This window comes from Sus scrofa, chromosome 9 (assembly GCF_000003025.6).
Source record: "Sus scrofa isolate TJ Tabasco breed Duroc chromosome 9, Sscrofa11.1, whole genome shotgun sequence".
NCBI lineage: Eukaryota > Metazoa > Chordata > Mammalia > Artiodactyla > Suidae > Sus > Sus scrofa.
In genome coordinates, this window is record NC_010451.4 from 118,553,505 (window position 1) to 118,568,501 (window position 14,997).

The following is a 14,997-nucleotide window of genomic DNA, read 5'->3' on the forward strand; positions in this document are numbered from 1 at the left end:
TATCATGACCATTTTTAAATCTGGTATTTACAACTATCCTATGAGTTAAGTTCCATCTTTGGCTTTTGGTTCTATCTGAGAGCTGAGAGCACAGTTATCTGAGCTGTACCTGGATGTACCACTAGGAAGAGATGACGATGGGGTAGAACTTTATCTAAACCCACATCTTGCTCTTTACCTCTTGGACTTAGGTATGCCTAACACTGATGGAGGAGTCTTGTTACTAATGTGATTTTCTGAGCCTCATACTGACAGATTCTTATTTAGTATGTCTGAGGCGGGTTAGTGATGCTACTCTGGGGACCCACAGATGGCACTTGGAGAAACCATGAATGACACTGAGGCATATGGTGTGGTGTTTAAGTACAGAACTTTGCATTCAAACTGCCTGAGTTCAAACCCTGCCTCTGCCCTTTCTAGTTTGAGCAAATTACTGAAACTCAATTTCCTCATCTGCAAAACAGGGGATAATGATGGTATCTATTTCATGGGGTTGTTTGCGGTTTGAAGTTTACACCAGTGAATATATGTAAAATGCTTAGAGCAAAGCCTGGCATATAATAAGCACTATAAAAGTGTCATATATTATTATTATAAAGCTTTCCATGATACTGTCACTGCTCTATTTTTATTTCTTGTAGTTAGGAAGCGAGGTAATGATTTGGTTGGTAGCCCTTCTTTCATCCATGTCAAGAAATAGCTTTCTGTCCTCTATGCTGTATAAGATATCACAGTAGTTGCTCTGGGGATAAAAAGATAAAAGATAAATATTTGAACTGAGGTTTCAGAGAAGCTTCTCAACAAGGAATAATGTGACTGATGGTATGTTGACAGATTTCTCTTCTTTCTGCTAGTATTTTATTTCTGGACTCTCTGTTCTGAGCATCCTGTGCTTCTTTTTCTTGGAGTTAGGACTGAGCCCGTGGCTGACCTGTTTGGAAGATGGGCTCTGGTCTCTCCCTGAAGCCTACTGCAAGTTGGAGTGTGATGCTCCCCCTGTTATCCCGAATGCCAACTTGCTCCTGCCTCACTGTCTCCAGGGCCACCATGATGTGGGCTCCACCTGCAGATATGAATGCAAACCAGGCTACTACGTGGTGGGAGGTGCGGACAATCAAGTCAGGAAGTAAGTTGGATTGTACCTGGTCTTTGCATTTCTCCGAACCTTTCTACCTTGCTCCTATTCCCTCATTTGCAAATCCTTGACCTCTGATTTGGAAACAATATTAAGATCTTCTGGGCTGTCCATGGTTTATTGTGGTGTTGTGTTTTTCTATATATTCCCTCTTCACCTCACAGGTGTATTCCCAATCATGACAGGCCAGTTGACCAGATATGCTTTCTGTAAAGATATTCTTTCCCACAGGAGATTCTAGAGTCTCATCTAGGTCCTTTTATTTTATTTATTTATTTTTTTTTTGTCTTTTTGCTATTTCTTGGGCCGCTCCCGCGGCATATGGAGGTTCCCAGGCTAAGGGTCAAATCGGAGCTGTAGCCACCGGCCTACGCCAGAGCTACAGCAACTTGGGATCTGATCCGTGTCTGCAACCCACACCACAGCTCATGGCAACGCCGGATCGTTAACCCACTGAGCAAGGTCAGGGACTGAATCCGCAACCTCATGGTTCCTAGTCGGATTTGTTAACCACTGCACCATGATGGGAACTCCATCTAGGTGCTTTTAAAGAGACTCTCTGCCCAAATCATTACTTTACCTTGAAAGTAAGTGTTAGAAGTTTCCCAAGTGGCATTCACATTGCCTGAGTCCAGCTCTCTGCTAGAACATCCTCATTAGGACAGTTGAAGGCTTGTGATTGTGACTGTGGGAGAAACTGCCTGGAATGGTCCCCAACGCAAGTACTTCCCAGCTACATGATGCTGAGAAGTTTTCTTTCTCTGCCTCAGTCTTTCTTATCTGTAAAAGGAAGATGATAATAATAGTAGAAGTAATAATAATGTAGGAACTATATAAATTAATATGTATAAAATGTCAGCCAGTAAATTTATTTTTAAAACATAAAACTCAATACATATTAGGTATTAATGTTGTAATTATAGTCTCTCTACTTTCTCCTTCTTGGACTTTGTGTATATACTCCTAGACCCACAAACCAAGAGGGCTTTTCTTTTGAAAGCATGGTGGATCAGAAAGAACAAAAGCTTCCATTTAAGAGGAAGGATTTTGAAGAAAGTCATGTGAAGGTTCAAATCCCAGTTGTCTCCCATTTTATTAGCTGAGTAACTTCAGGCAAGTTCCTTAACTTTTTGGGTTGCGTCTCCTTTGTACATTGGGGATAATGTCCTCACCAGAGTGCTGAGTTGAGGTGATATGTATTCAGAGCAGTGCCTGGCTTGTGCTAAACACTCAGTAAATGGTTTCAGAAAGAGAAACTTTTTCTGAGCAAATAAAACAAGCAAAAAGCTTTCAGAAGAAGAAACTCCTTGTACTTGGTAAACAGTAACTATTATTTCCCTACCATAGATTATGTCAGTAAAGAAGAAAATCAAGTTCATTTCTTATTCAGGAGTTAGTTCAAGAAAATCTGACCATAGTTTGTCTTTATATATATTTGGAGCTGACAAAATCCCAGCCATGGCATTACTGGTGATTACAGGAGAAGCTAGAATTCCCTAAGGGAGCAGAAGCAAATTGGGAAGCTTACTCTCTGGTTCAAATTTGCCCTTCTCTAGTCAATGTCCAGACATCTCAGGATTGAGTCTGGCTTCTCCCAGAGCCTTCCACTCCAGAGAAAGCCCAAGAACGTATTTGGGAGGGGGAGAGGGAGGTCCTCTCCTCAGCATCTCAGCCTGAGGCAGAAGTCAGGCTAATTAGAACATGAATAACACTGATGAAAAATTCATGGGACGCAGCATTCTGGTTCAGTGACTCTAGCAGGTATAGTCAACAGTTTTTGACAAGCGAAAACACATCTGTATGTGGTGGTCAAAGGATCTAGACCAATTTGCATTAGCACGCCCTGACAGGCAGCGAGTGCCCAGATCATCTTCCAGTGAGAATGGCATTATAACCAGCCTGAAGGCTGCTGCTTTCTTGCTTTTTTCCCTTCTCTTCTCACCTTCCTTTTCATACACCTGCTGCCAACCTAGGTGTCTACGAAACAGTGCAATGAATAATAGAGGGAGAGAGAAAAATCTCAGGACCTGGAGGAATTCGGGGTGGAGGGATTATTCCTAGCTCCCTCAGTCCATGGCTGAGCTTTGCATTAGGAACAATGGGAAAAAGACGCTTTCCCCCCTCCCCCGATGATGGGCTTTCTGTGGGATTTCCATCTCTGACTCTGCCAGCTTCTCCATCCCAGCAGGGGCACACAAGGGCCACTCGCTGGCATGGCTTTTCTGGTTGAGAAACTGGAAGCTTGCATCACAACGTCAGCATAGGTTTGGGCTTAAACATTTACATTTGCAAGCACCATGCTGAGGAGAGATTAAATTATTTACTGCACTGTGTAAACTGGTTTTAATCTTAGTTTACACCTGTTTACATAGCCAGCAGTGGATTGGTAATCAGAAGTTTGCAAGTCAGGAGTAAATCACTGTCACTTTGCTGCTTGTGTTTACTCAATGAACTATGTTAGCTTTGTTTCTAGCTTGGGTAAAAGAGCCCAGAGTTGTACAAATGAGGCCCTAAAATTCTTTTTAGGACATGTAGGCAAGGGGAAAGGAAATTGAGAAAACCTGGCAGGGAGATCAACGCAGACAGAGTGGGCACATGCTAATTTTCCGCAGCTCTCCAAGGAGGGAAAAAGCCCCCTGGTTGGTCAAATCCATCGTTTGTTCTTTGCATGACCCTGACCAATATACTCAATATCCACATGTCTCAATTGTTGCATCCTTAACATCAGAGGTAGTAATGATTTCTCTCCAACAGTTTTGTTTTGAGGCCCAAAGTAGGTAATGTACTGAAAGCGTTCTGTAAACTATGAAGTTCAATTCATGCCCTCAATATTACTTTTTGTTCATTTCTTTTTAAAAGAAGGAAACAACTACCAGAATATCAGCCAAGTACATTCCCTTCCTGCTCCTTCTCAAGTCTGTTGAATATTATTTCAAGAGAAAAAAAGATAAGTGCTGGATCTGACTTTGCTCTTCCAGCTAACCTGTTGAAGCTTTGTCTCATTCCACTTGGGGCTGGCAGAGAAGGCACAGCTGTAGCCGCCACTTCCTTACTTGCTAGCTCCAAGTCAGCCTCTGGGTTAGGAGCAAAGTCACATGTTGCATAAAACCTCAGCTCTGGCCTCCTGGAGCACACAGCCTCTGTGCCTCCTCTTTCCTGTGCATTATTTCTCCTTGCGATGGGCTTAGAAGAAGCCAGGGACTGCAGGCAGGTGTTTTTTCCTGGCCCCTGGATCCCTTGCCCTTTCTCCCTGGGATCTGAAGGAGGCACTGCTTACACTGAATCTAGTCTTTGAGGACAGGGAAATGCAATTGCTTTGGCTTGTGTCAAGGACTTTGACCTTGAAGTCATGGGTAGAGTCAACATCACCCAAAGCTTATGGATTTCCCAGAGGGAAATTGAAAAGGAAAGTACATGAAGATTGGGGGTGACAGAAACTCAATAAGATAAAATAAATACCCGTTAAATATAGCCATATCATGAAATATCCTGTCATCATTAAAAGTGTTTGGAAGAATATTAATGACACGGGAAAACATTCACAATATAAGTGGATAAAAGCAAGAAAATATTGTTATAAATGACACAATCCCGTTTTCCATATTAAAGGCATATTTTTGTCATTCTTTTTCAATAGCTAGCTATGATTATGATATTAGCAATGTAATCTCTAGGCAGTAGGTTTATAGGGAAGAGAACTTTCTTTTTCTGCTAATTCATATTTGCTTAATTTTCTAGACTTTATAATGATATAAGTGGATAAACAGTTTAAAAACAAAATAATGAGGCATTCCTATTGTGACTCAATGTGTTACAAACCTAACTAGTATCCATGAGAATGTGGGTTCAATCCCTGGCCTTGCTCAGTGGGTTAAGGATACGGTGTTGCTGGGAGCTGTGGTATAGGTCGCACAGGTGGCTCAGACCGCGAGTTGCTATGGCTGTGACATAGGTCAGCAGCTGCAGTTCTGATTTGACCCCTAGCCTGGGAACTTCCATATGCTACACATGCAGCCCTAAAAAGCAAAATAATAATAATAATAATAAAGTGAGCTGTAGATAGGAGATCTTAGCCACTTTGTGGGCGCAGAGCATGATAAAAGGAAAACTAGGCAGAACTTTGTAAATAGGCAAACCAAGGAGAGATCAGCACTCCAAGAAGGCAGTAAGAAAGGTGCATGACCCTTCCATCCTGTGCCAGATACTTCTGTTTTGAAGATGAGCACTGTCTCTGCTCTCAAAGGCCATTTCGACCTCTTCTCCCCCAATCCTAATACGTCTTCCCCAACTTATAGCAGGTCACCTTGCTCCCTAAAGTACAAGGGTCTGCCTGCAGATGTGCAGGCTAACTGAACACCTCAAGATATATCCCCCTGCTTCTTTCTGTCTCAAATACATTATGAACTTTTCCACCTTTGCTCTTGATCCCATAGCCCTTCTTGGGAATTTCTCTCACTCTATGATCCTTCCTCTTTCCTACATCTGAAGGCTCTCTTCCTCTCACTCTTTAATTGTCTTAAGTCTCTCTTTTGTTTGTTTGTTTGTTTGTTTAGTGCCTCACTCATGGCATATGGAAATTCCCAGGTTAGGGGTTGAATCAGAGCTGTAGCTGCTGGCACCACAGCCACAGCAACACAGGATCCAAGCCTCATCTGCGACCTACACCACAACTCACCACAACACCAGATCCTTAACCCACTGAGCAAGGCCAGGGGTTGAACTTGTGTCCTCATGGATACTAGTCAACTTTTCTTGACCCCGTGTCCTTCTCCAGCTACCACATCTTCTGCCTCCCTTTTCCAACGAAACTTGTTCGAAGAGTCATTTGTATTCACTGTCTCCATCTTGCCGTCTTCTTTCGCCTTCACACTTTGACACTCAGCTTTTCATTCCCATCTTTCCACTAAAGCTGAGCCTACCATGGACCTCTCTGCTGCCAAGTGCAGGGACTCTTCTTTACCTTATGTTATGTGAGACTATTTGGCTTACATTGTGGTCACACTGAGATAGGATGGATCCTGGCACCCAAAATTGGTTTGAATGTTGAAAGTAATGATCCCACACATAGACCAAGAGAGAATGAAAAGGTTTAGTACTCAGTGAAGCTTCTTGGGAAGAGAAGGGGAGAATCCCAAGTTAGTCTTCAAATGGCTTGAGCAATCTGTGAAAATAGACTGATTGGGAGTTCTGTAGTGGTCAGGGAGTGGGGCTTGGGTGAGGGTTTGTGCATGTGAACAGGACCTGGCATGGTTTGAACTTTCTACTGAGGCCAGAAGAAGAAGCACCCAGTCTTTCTTACAGTCTTGCTAAGACATGGGAGATGGAGGGCAAGGCTTGAAAGCTGTCAGAGTCAAATATCAAAGATGGAGGCTGACGCTTGGGTGCAGCGGAGTTGGCTAGACTCTCCTTGAGACTTCTTCCTGGATAATTCTTCTCTAACTCACTCCCTTGATGTCCCTTTTCTCTGTCTCTTCTCAGTTTCCTTGCCTAGCCTTTTCTTCTCTGCTCATTTCTTCAAAGTTGTTTCTCTGAGCTCACTTTTTTATTCTGCATATTTGTCTGGGCTGAAGCTCATTTACCCCATAGCCTTGACTACCTCCCACATGCTGATGATTCCCAAGACGATACCTGCAATCTAGTCTCTTCCCTTAAGGGCCATAAGGTCCATTAGGACAACCACTTTGATATGCGATTTTGCATTTCAAACTCATCCCATATAAAACAGAGCTTAGTGTAAACTTTTTCAAATCTGCACATCCTTCTGTGTTCCCTTTGGTTGAGCAGGTCAGTGTCCTTCACCCTCAGTCAAATCAGTCATTATCTTCCATCAAGTGTCATCATCTTACTGACCCTTAGATATGGCCCTTTATCTGTGTTCCTGCTGCTACTTCTCCATGACAGATCATTATGTGTCTTCACTTCTGAACTGATTTTTCTGACTCCAGTCTTTCCCTCTTCAATACATTCACTACTTTGCAGCAAAAATGATCTTCACAGAACTCAAATCCAGTTATATTACCCCCTACATAAAACTAAGTGATGAGAGTTCCCATTGTGGCTCAGAGGATTAAGGATGATGTAGTCTCTGTGAGGATATGGGTTCGATCCCTGGCCTTGCTCAGTGGATTAAGGATCTGGCATGTCACAGGCTATGGCAGGGTCTTCAGCTGAAGCTCCAATTTGATCTCTAGCCCAGGAACTTGTATATGCTGCAGGTACGGCCTTTAAAAGAAAAGGAAAAAAATACCAAATGACCAGCCTTCCTGCTATTGTCATTTAAGAAAATTAAAAAGCTTCAACTTAAAATGTGTTCAAGGTCTTGTGTGCTCTAGCTGGGCCTGCCTTAACCTCCCCAGCTTATCGCTCATTATCTTCCTAAGAGATCACTTCCCTCCCACTGTTAAACACAGTACCTTCTGCAGTGCAGGCTCTGGTGCTCTGAATTTCTTTTACTTCTTTATGTACACCATGGCTAGCCTGCCTCTGGGCCTTCAAACACGCTCCTCCTTCTGTTCAGAGCTCTCCCCAAAGTGATCTTTTGCTTGGCTAACTCCTACTTCCCTATTTTTAGAATAGGTGTGATTTTTATCTCTGAAATCTCTGAGATTTTCCCGATCTGTTGGAAGGGTCCCTCCCATGGTTTCCCATCACACAGGAAACTTCCCTGACAAAATCCTTTATTTCATGGCATAGAAATGGTGCAGTGACCTGTCCAATAGACCATGGATATTTGTTTAGCCTCATGTGCCCAGTGGCATCTACATTTATTAGTAGGTACTCAATAAATACTTTATGAATGGATAAAATGACCACATTTCTTAGAAAAATCATGGTAGGGTTTTGATGAAAATTTGATGCTAAAAATGGTGAAGGAAAGAAGGGTTTTTTTTTTTTCTAATGGGGGGTGCAAAGTTCTATTTCAAGTGCTTTAGAGTGGAAGAAAACTTTTTTTTTTTTGTCTTTTTTTTTTTTTTTTTGCCATTTCTTGGGCCGCTCCCTCGGCATATGGAGGTTCCCAGGCTAGGGGTCGAATCGGAGCTGCAGCCACCGGCCTACGCCAGAGCCACAGCAACGCAGAATCCGAGCCGCGTCTGCAACCTATACCACAGCTCACGGCAACACCGGATTGTTAACCCACTGAGCAAGGGCAGGGACCGAACCCACAACCTCATGGTTCCTAGTCGGATTCGTTAACCACTGCGCCACGACGGGAACTCCAGAAAACTTTTAAAATAGTGTGTCCATTTTGCTTCTACTAATTGTCTCAGCAGCATAGAAGTAATCATCATTCTCTAGAGACAGTTTTAAGTTCATTTATTCAACTGACATTTAAACTTGATGGGCAAACTCTATACAAGTTGGTGGTAATAGAAAAAGGATGAGACCTCTCAAGAAGCTCCCCAGAACAATGGTTCTCATACCTGGCTCTACCTTAGCATCACCTGGGGAGAGTTCAAGTATCTTCCTGCCCAGCTCACACCCCAAACCAACTACACCAGAATCTCTGGAAGTGGGAACCAGGCATTAGTCCTTTGCAAAGCTCCCAGGTCACTCTAATGTACAACCCAAAATCAAGAAGCAGTTTAGAAGCATGAACCTTTTTCTTCATGTAAGAACAATCAGTCATGGGATTTTGACTTTCCTAAAAATATCCAGAATAACGTTTACTTTTCTCAAAATTACTGTAGCACCACTTTGGCATGCCAGAGTTTTACATGTCTCTTTGAGGTTTATTTATTTTTCGAGTTAATAAAGAAAATACAGACAATAGTAACTCCAAAGAAATTGTAAGGTTTAGATAGTTTCAGAGTTCTTTCTCATTTGCATTTTAAAATATACACATACCCTGCTTGTCTTTTTTCTCCCATGCAATTTACCTCTACATACATATCATCATTAATCATTCCATTGTTTCATTAACCTGACTTCCCAGGAAGCTAAAATAAATGTATTTGACTTTTATTTTATTAAAAAGACCATATTATAGTCTCCCTCATCTTTCACTCCCATAGTTACCTTTTTCTCATTAGGCGTTATCTTTATGTGTGAAGGTTAGGTTAACCTCATTAGGGCCCATAATTAATTTAACTTCTAAACTATTCCAACCTTCTAACTTTCCTTAGCCGCTCCCTCTGCAAGTCAGTCATTCATCAAGATGCCATCTAAAAGGTGCTATAGTTGTCAGATCTGCTGAAGAGTAATTGTAAACTGTCATCCTTCAGCTTTTGCAGTGAACCCAAATCTATTTAAATTCTATAAACACAAATGTAGGTTCAGATTGAATAAATAGGCCTTACATTGTGACTATTTATTTAACAAATGTTTGTCTGGTAAAACCTTCCATGGGGTTGATCTAATCTGATTTGGGGAACAAGGAAGGCCTTGGAGTTAGACATGTATACTTGACCCATCTCTGCACACATAGAAAGATTGTTTAGTGTTGCGAAGCGTTAAAAATCCTAAGGTCTGGACTCTCTGTTGAGCTGCTGCTGATGATGATAGCGATTCATCACTATGTGTTACACTGTATTAAGTACTTTGCATAAGTTCCGCATTTATTTTTTACGACACCAGTAAATGTTATTATGTAATAAGATAATAGTATAATGTTATGTGATATATTATGATATAGTAATACATAACTTGGTATAATATAATAATCATAATACGTTTCAGTATATTATGATCCCCTCTTATAGATGAGGAAACCGAGATTCAGAGCATTGTGTTTAAGTAGCTTTCCCATGATCACGCAGCTGATGCATAGTATTAAAATCATTCTAATTCCAAAGCCCATGCTCTTGGCTAACAAGACTTTCCGATCTTGAGGAAATTACTACCTTCCTCTGTGCCTCTTTTTCCACCTCTGCAAAGTAAAGGAAAATCTTGAGTGACTTCTAGCTCTAAAAGTCTATATATATATATTTTTTTCTCAATGGAATTGATGAGGAGAATTAACACTTTGGTATAACACCACTGAGAGAAGTGATACATAAAATGTATTCCCACCAGGAAAATAAGGAGCAATATATTATAAACACAGACATGATCTTAGTGGGCTCAACGTAAGGTAATACTTGGAAAACTTCTGATCTAAATGAATAGCCAAGGCTTTTTGTGTTTTTTTTTTTTCCTCTTGATAGGGTTTTGGTGACTTGTTCTCCATTTACACCCAAGGAGATTAAATCACGATTTTCCTTGAAGACAGAATATTGGATACATTTTTAAAGATTTCTAGAATCGAGTTTAAAAATTAAGCACTTCTCTCAAACTTCTAAAGAAGAAAATTTACTCAGTTTTCTAGGAAGGTTTCCTTTGTCCAAGATTTATCTCTTGGCTTCATGGTTAATTTTGCAGGTGCTGGGGTTAGTGACATCTCAGTTTGAATTCCCAGCGCTGCTATTAGCCCCTAGACACTGATTTGTATGTTTAACATGATTATTTTTATTTACCAAACAGATGATAAGAAAGAGGGGTACTTACAGATTTTTGTAAGGATTAAATGAAACAATAGATGTAAAGAACTAAGCATAATTCTTTTTTCTTTCTTCTTTTTAGGGCCACACCCTATGGAAGTTCCCAGGTTAGGTGTTGAATTGGAGCTGCAGCTGCCAGACTATGCCACAGCCACAGCAATGCCAGATCCTTTAACCCACGGAGCGAGGCCAGGGATCAAACCCATATCTTCATGGATACTAGTCAGGTTCTTAACCTGCTGAGCCATGAGAGGAACTCCTGAGCAAAATTCTTAGTCATATTAAGCTTCAGGTAGGAGTTCCCGCTGTGGCACAACAGGATCAGTGGTGTCTTGGGAGTGCTGGGACACAGGTTCAATTCCCAACCGGGCACAGTATGTTAAGGATCTGGCACTGCCACAGCTGTGGCTTAGGTCACAACTGAAGCTCAGATCCGATCCCTGGCCTGGGAACTCCATGTGCTATGGAACAGCCAAAAGAAACAAACAAACAAACAAACAAACTTTAGGTAAAATGACTGTTGTTTTTGGTATGTTTAACAGGTAATCTTCTTTAGCAAAGAATATACTCAACTACATTTTTATCAGTGGCTATTGTCATTGTCTCCCATTCTGTGGTTGGTGCCTATGCCCTAGAAAAACAACATAGAGACAGAAAGACCAAAATTGGCATTTCAAGTGGGAAGTACAAGTCCAGTCTGATAAAGAAAACATACACATCAAAAGAGACAGTTCATTCAATTAAAAAATATAATCAGCCATTCCCTCTGCCAATCAGAACCCTCTCTGAATGTTTCATCTCATCACACTGTCAACTCAGTGAGTTATCCAAATGCTACAGTGACTTCAAATGGACCATGGAAAGGAAAAGGGTGGGGGGACGGGAGAAATGGAAATGAAATAGTCAGCAAGATGGAGCTGGAGATACTTAATTGGTGGGGGGGGTGCAAATACAGTCAGGCTGGTCTCGGAGGAGAAGGGAAGGTCATGGCCTGGAGACGTTACCTACATTTTTAGACTCTTTTGGTCTTTCTGAGCCACAGCTTGATTCTCTGAGGTCCACCTTATTTTATCCTGCCGCAGGAAGGAAAATACAGACTTAGCTGATGAAATGAAATGTGCAGTCAAGGCAAATTCTAAAACTCCTTAAGTATCCTGATTTGTCATTTTAAGAATCCAGTAAAATAATCTACCGATTTTTAAGCTCTGTATGATAACATTGTGCAAATACGTACATGACTAGATGCTAACCTATGTATATAGAGACTCACAAGCTATCTGTGACTTGCCAGTTAAGGGACATGTTATCTTTATGTACATTCATGCATCTGTGAGAACCAGAAATTTGTTTTCTTTCCATTAAGACATTGTCTGGCTTTATAATTAGTGTTTATAGGAAATACATTCAAAGTTTATCTTTGGAATCCTCAATTCTCTTGCCATTGTAGGATAATGTGAGCTTTAGGCTAATTTATTGCAGCCTCTTTTGGCACGAAAGTGACTGAACCTCTGCTCCAAGCCTGGACACTCACATACACACCTGGGTACAGGCCAGCTCACTGCTGCAGGCCTCAGAGACCTCTGGCAACTGGCATGCAGCCTTCCCTTTGAACACAGCATTTGCTGAACTTATAAATTTCCCTGTGACCTTCAATCCCAGGCTAGGGAGCATCTTACTGTAAAACTGTCCTTTCTCTTCCAATATTATATTGACCACTGATTTCTCTACTAAAATAATTTTTAAAATCTAGGAGGAATAAGTGCTGGGTTCTTATATATAAGCCATAGAACTTTCTTCAACCCAGAATTTCTCTCCCTGAAGCCCTTTCCTACCCCATTCCTCTGTCTCAGTCTCCTGCTAAGCCCTTCTTTCCACAGTGGGTGAATATTTTGATGGTGAGGTTGCCTTCACTCTTTAGTAAGAGGGTCAGGTCAGGCCCTGCTGATTTATGAACTGTCTCCTGAAGGCTTCTGGGTGGGCAGAAATCTGAAGAAATAAGTAGGGTGGAAGAACTGAGTAGTATGGTAACATTCCACACTCACATCACACACACACACACACACACACACACAGGGGCAGAAAGCAAGAGAGAGAGCGAAGTGTGACTGGGTAGATCCTTCGGTTATCAGAACAAAGAATTTCTGCTGCTTATTGCCAGTCGCTTGTACAACATGCTTTATATACACTAACTTGAAAAATCTCCTAATGACCCTGTGAGGAAGTTATTATTATCCCCATTTTTCAGATGGGAAAACTGAGAGAAGAAAGGTTAGGTAATTTATTACAAGTCAGAGATGTGCGAAGAGCCACAGCTGGAGTTTGAGCTTTAGTCTCCAGATTCCAGGTCATCTGCCCTTCAACACTCTGCACACCATCTTCTTGATGGGAATTCCCTGGTGCCTCCATGAAAAGCCTGCCAAAGACCACAGTGACCTCTGACTCTTCCTCTTCAGTCAGGGAGAAGGTTAGTCAGGCTTTTCATCCCAGCCCACATCAGAGGGATGAGGCAGGTGCTGGGTTCACCCAAGTACACTCCAACGTCCTTATATAGGTCACAGCTGGCCAGAAGTTCTGATACTCATTAGGGGATTCAGGTCTTATCACTGCTGTGGCTTCTGGACCAGGAGCCACTTTGCTTTCTGGAAGAGCATCGATAATGTGCAGTGATGAATTCTTGACTCCCAGGCAAGGGTGGGGACGTCCGTGACCACTTCCCATCAGGCCTGTCAGTGACTTGGGCTGACCAGGATCAGGGGTATAATATCTGGAAGAATCCTTCAACAAGTAACTTTATGGAGAACGGATTCCTCACAAATGAGAGAACCTCACCTATAACATGGAATTCATATAATTTGTGGCCCTTGTCTGCCAGAATTTTGTCCCAGCTGATTTCACCCAGGCTACTCTCCTGTCTGGCCTCTTCTCCACTGAGGCCACCTAGATGCCTATTTTTTTCCATTTCCATTTTAGACCAACGCTTCAAACACACACTGCTTTTCACACTGCCATTTCTTTCTTTCTTTTCTTCTTTCTTACTTTTTATGACTGCACCTGCAGCACTTGGAAGTTCCCTGGGCCGGGGGTTGAATTGGAGCTGCAGCTGCAGCCTATGCCCCAGTCAGTGCAACACCAGACGGGAGCAACCTACATTGCAACTTGTGGCGATGGATCCTTAACCCACTGAGTGAGGCCAGGGATTGAACCTGCATCCTCACAGAGGCAACTTAGCATCCTTAACCCAATGAGCCACAGTGGGCATTCCAGCATTCCCTCATACCGTTCTTTCATGCACTGTTCCTTTACCCTGGCAGACCCTTTTCCTTCTCCACCCAATGAACCCAACAAAGTCTTTCCTTATGTCCTTCCTTCATGGCTCTCTTTGGGCTCCTGAAGGACAGCCATCTGGCTTTATTATAGTATCAATATTTGTTTCTACCATGCAGGACCTAGTGTAATAAATGGGCACGTACTAAGTGCTTAATGGATAATTGTTGCACATTTGCACATATGAATGGACAAATACAGGCATACCTCATTTTATTGCTCTTTGCTTTATTATGCTTTGCAGATACTGCATTTTTTACAAATTGAAGGTTTGTGCCAACACTGCCTTGAGCAAGTTTATTGGCGCCATTTTTGTAGCAGTATTTGCTCATTTCATGTCTCTGTATCATATTTTGGTAATTCTTGCAATATTTTAAAACTTCCACCAGCAAAAGATTATGACTCACTGAAGGCTTAGGTGATGGTTATCATTTTTAGCAGTAAAGTATTTTTAAATTAAGATTCGTACTTTTTTTAGACACAAAGCTATTGCACACTTAATAGACTGCAGTATACTATAAACATAACTTTATATGCACTGGGAAACCAACAAATCTGTGTGACTCACTTTATTATGATACTCACTTTATTGCAGTGGTCTGGAAGTAAAATCCACAGTCTCTTCGACATATGCCTATAACTGAATGATGAAAGATGATAAAAGCAGGAGATTCCTATTTAATGTTTCCAGGCATTAGGCCCACTTCACCCCTGCACTTCAGGGTAATCACCAGCTCCTCAAACACACTGAAGGGAATAGATGTAGAATTCAATAGAATTCTATTGATAGCTATTGTATATGTTTGGGTTTAAGTTGCATGCATTGGAGAGACCTCAGGGTGTTTTTAGCTCTGGGGGTAGTATGAGCAGATAGGAAGATAGCCCTGTCAGCTGTGTAAAGAATGTGTGAGAGAGGCCAAGAGACTCATAGAAAAAAAGGTTAAGTGAGGACTCTTGAACTTGAAGTGAGGGAGGCTGAGGGTTGGACAATTAAGATGGTGGCAATGAGAGATGAAGAAGGGGCCCAAACTTGAGGTAGGTGTTCAGACCCAGGGCTAGAGC

The 14,997-nt window shown here is 41.8% G+C and overlaps 1 protein-coding gene across 2 annotated transcripts in view; it reads left to right on the forward strand.

Annotated features, from left to right (window-relative positions):
- Positions 1-14,997, forward strand: part of PAPPA2 (pappalysin 2) — a 273,310-nt gene that overhangs the window by 190,842 nt on the left and 67,471 nt on the right. For both annotated transcript variants that reach the window (XM_003130330.6, XM_021063681.1), the window contains one exon: positions 913-1,126. In XM_003130330.6, coding sequence (XP_003130378.3) covers positions 913-1,126 — 214 coding nt within the window. The remainder of the gene's footprint in view (positions 1-912; positions 1,127-14,997) is intronic.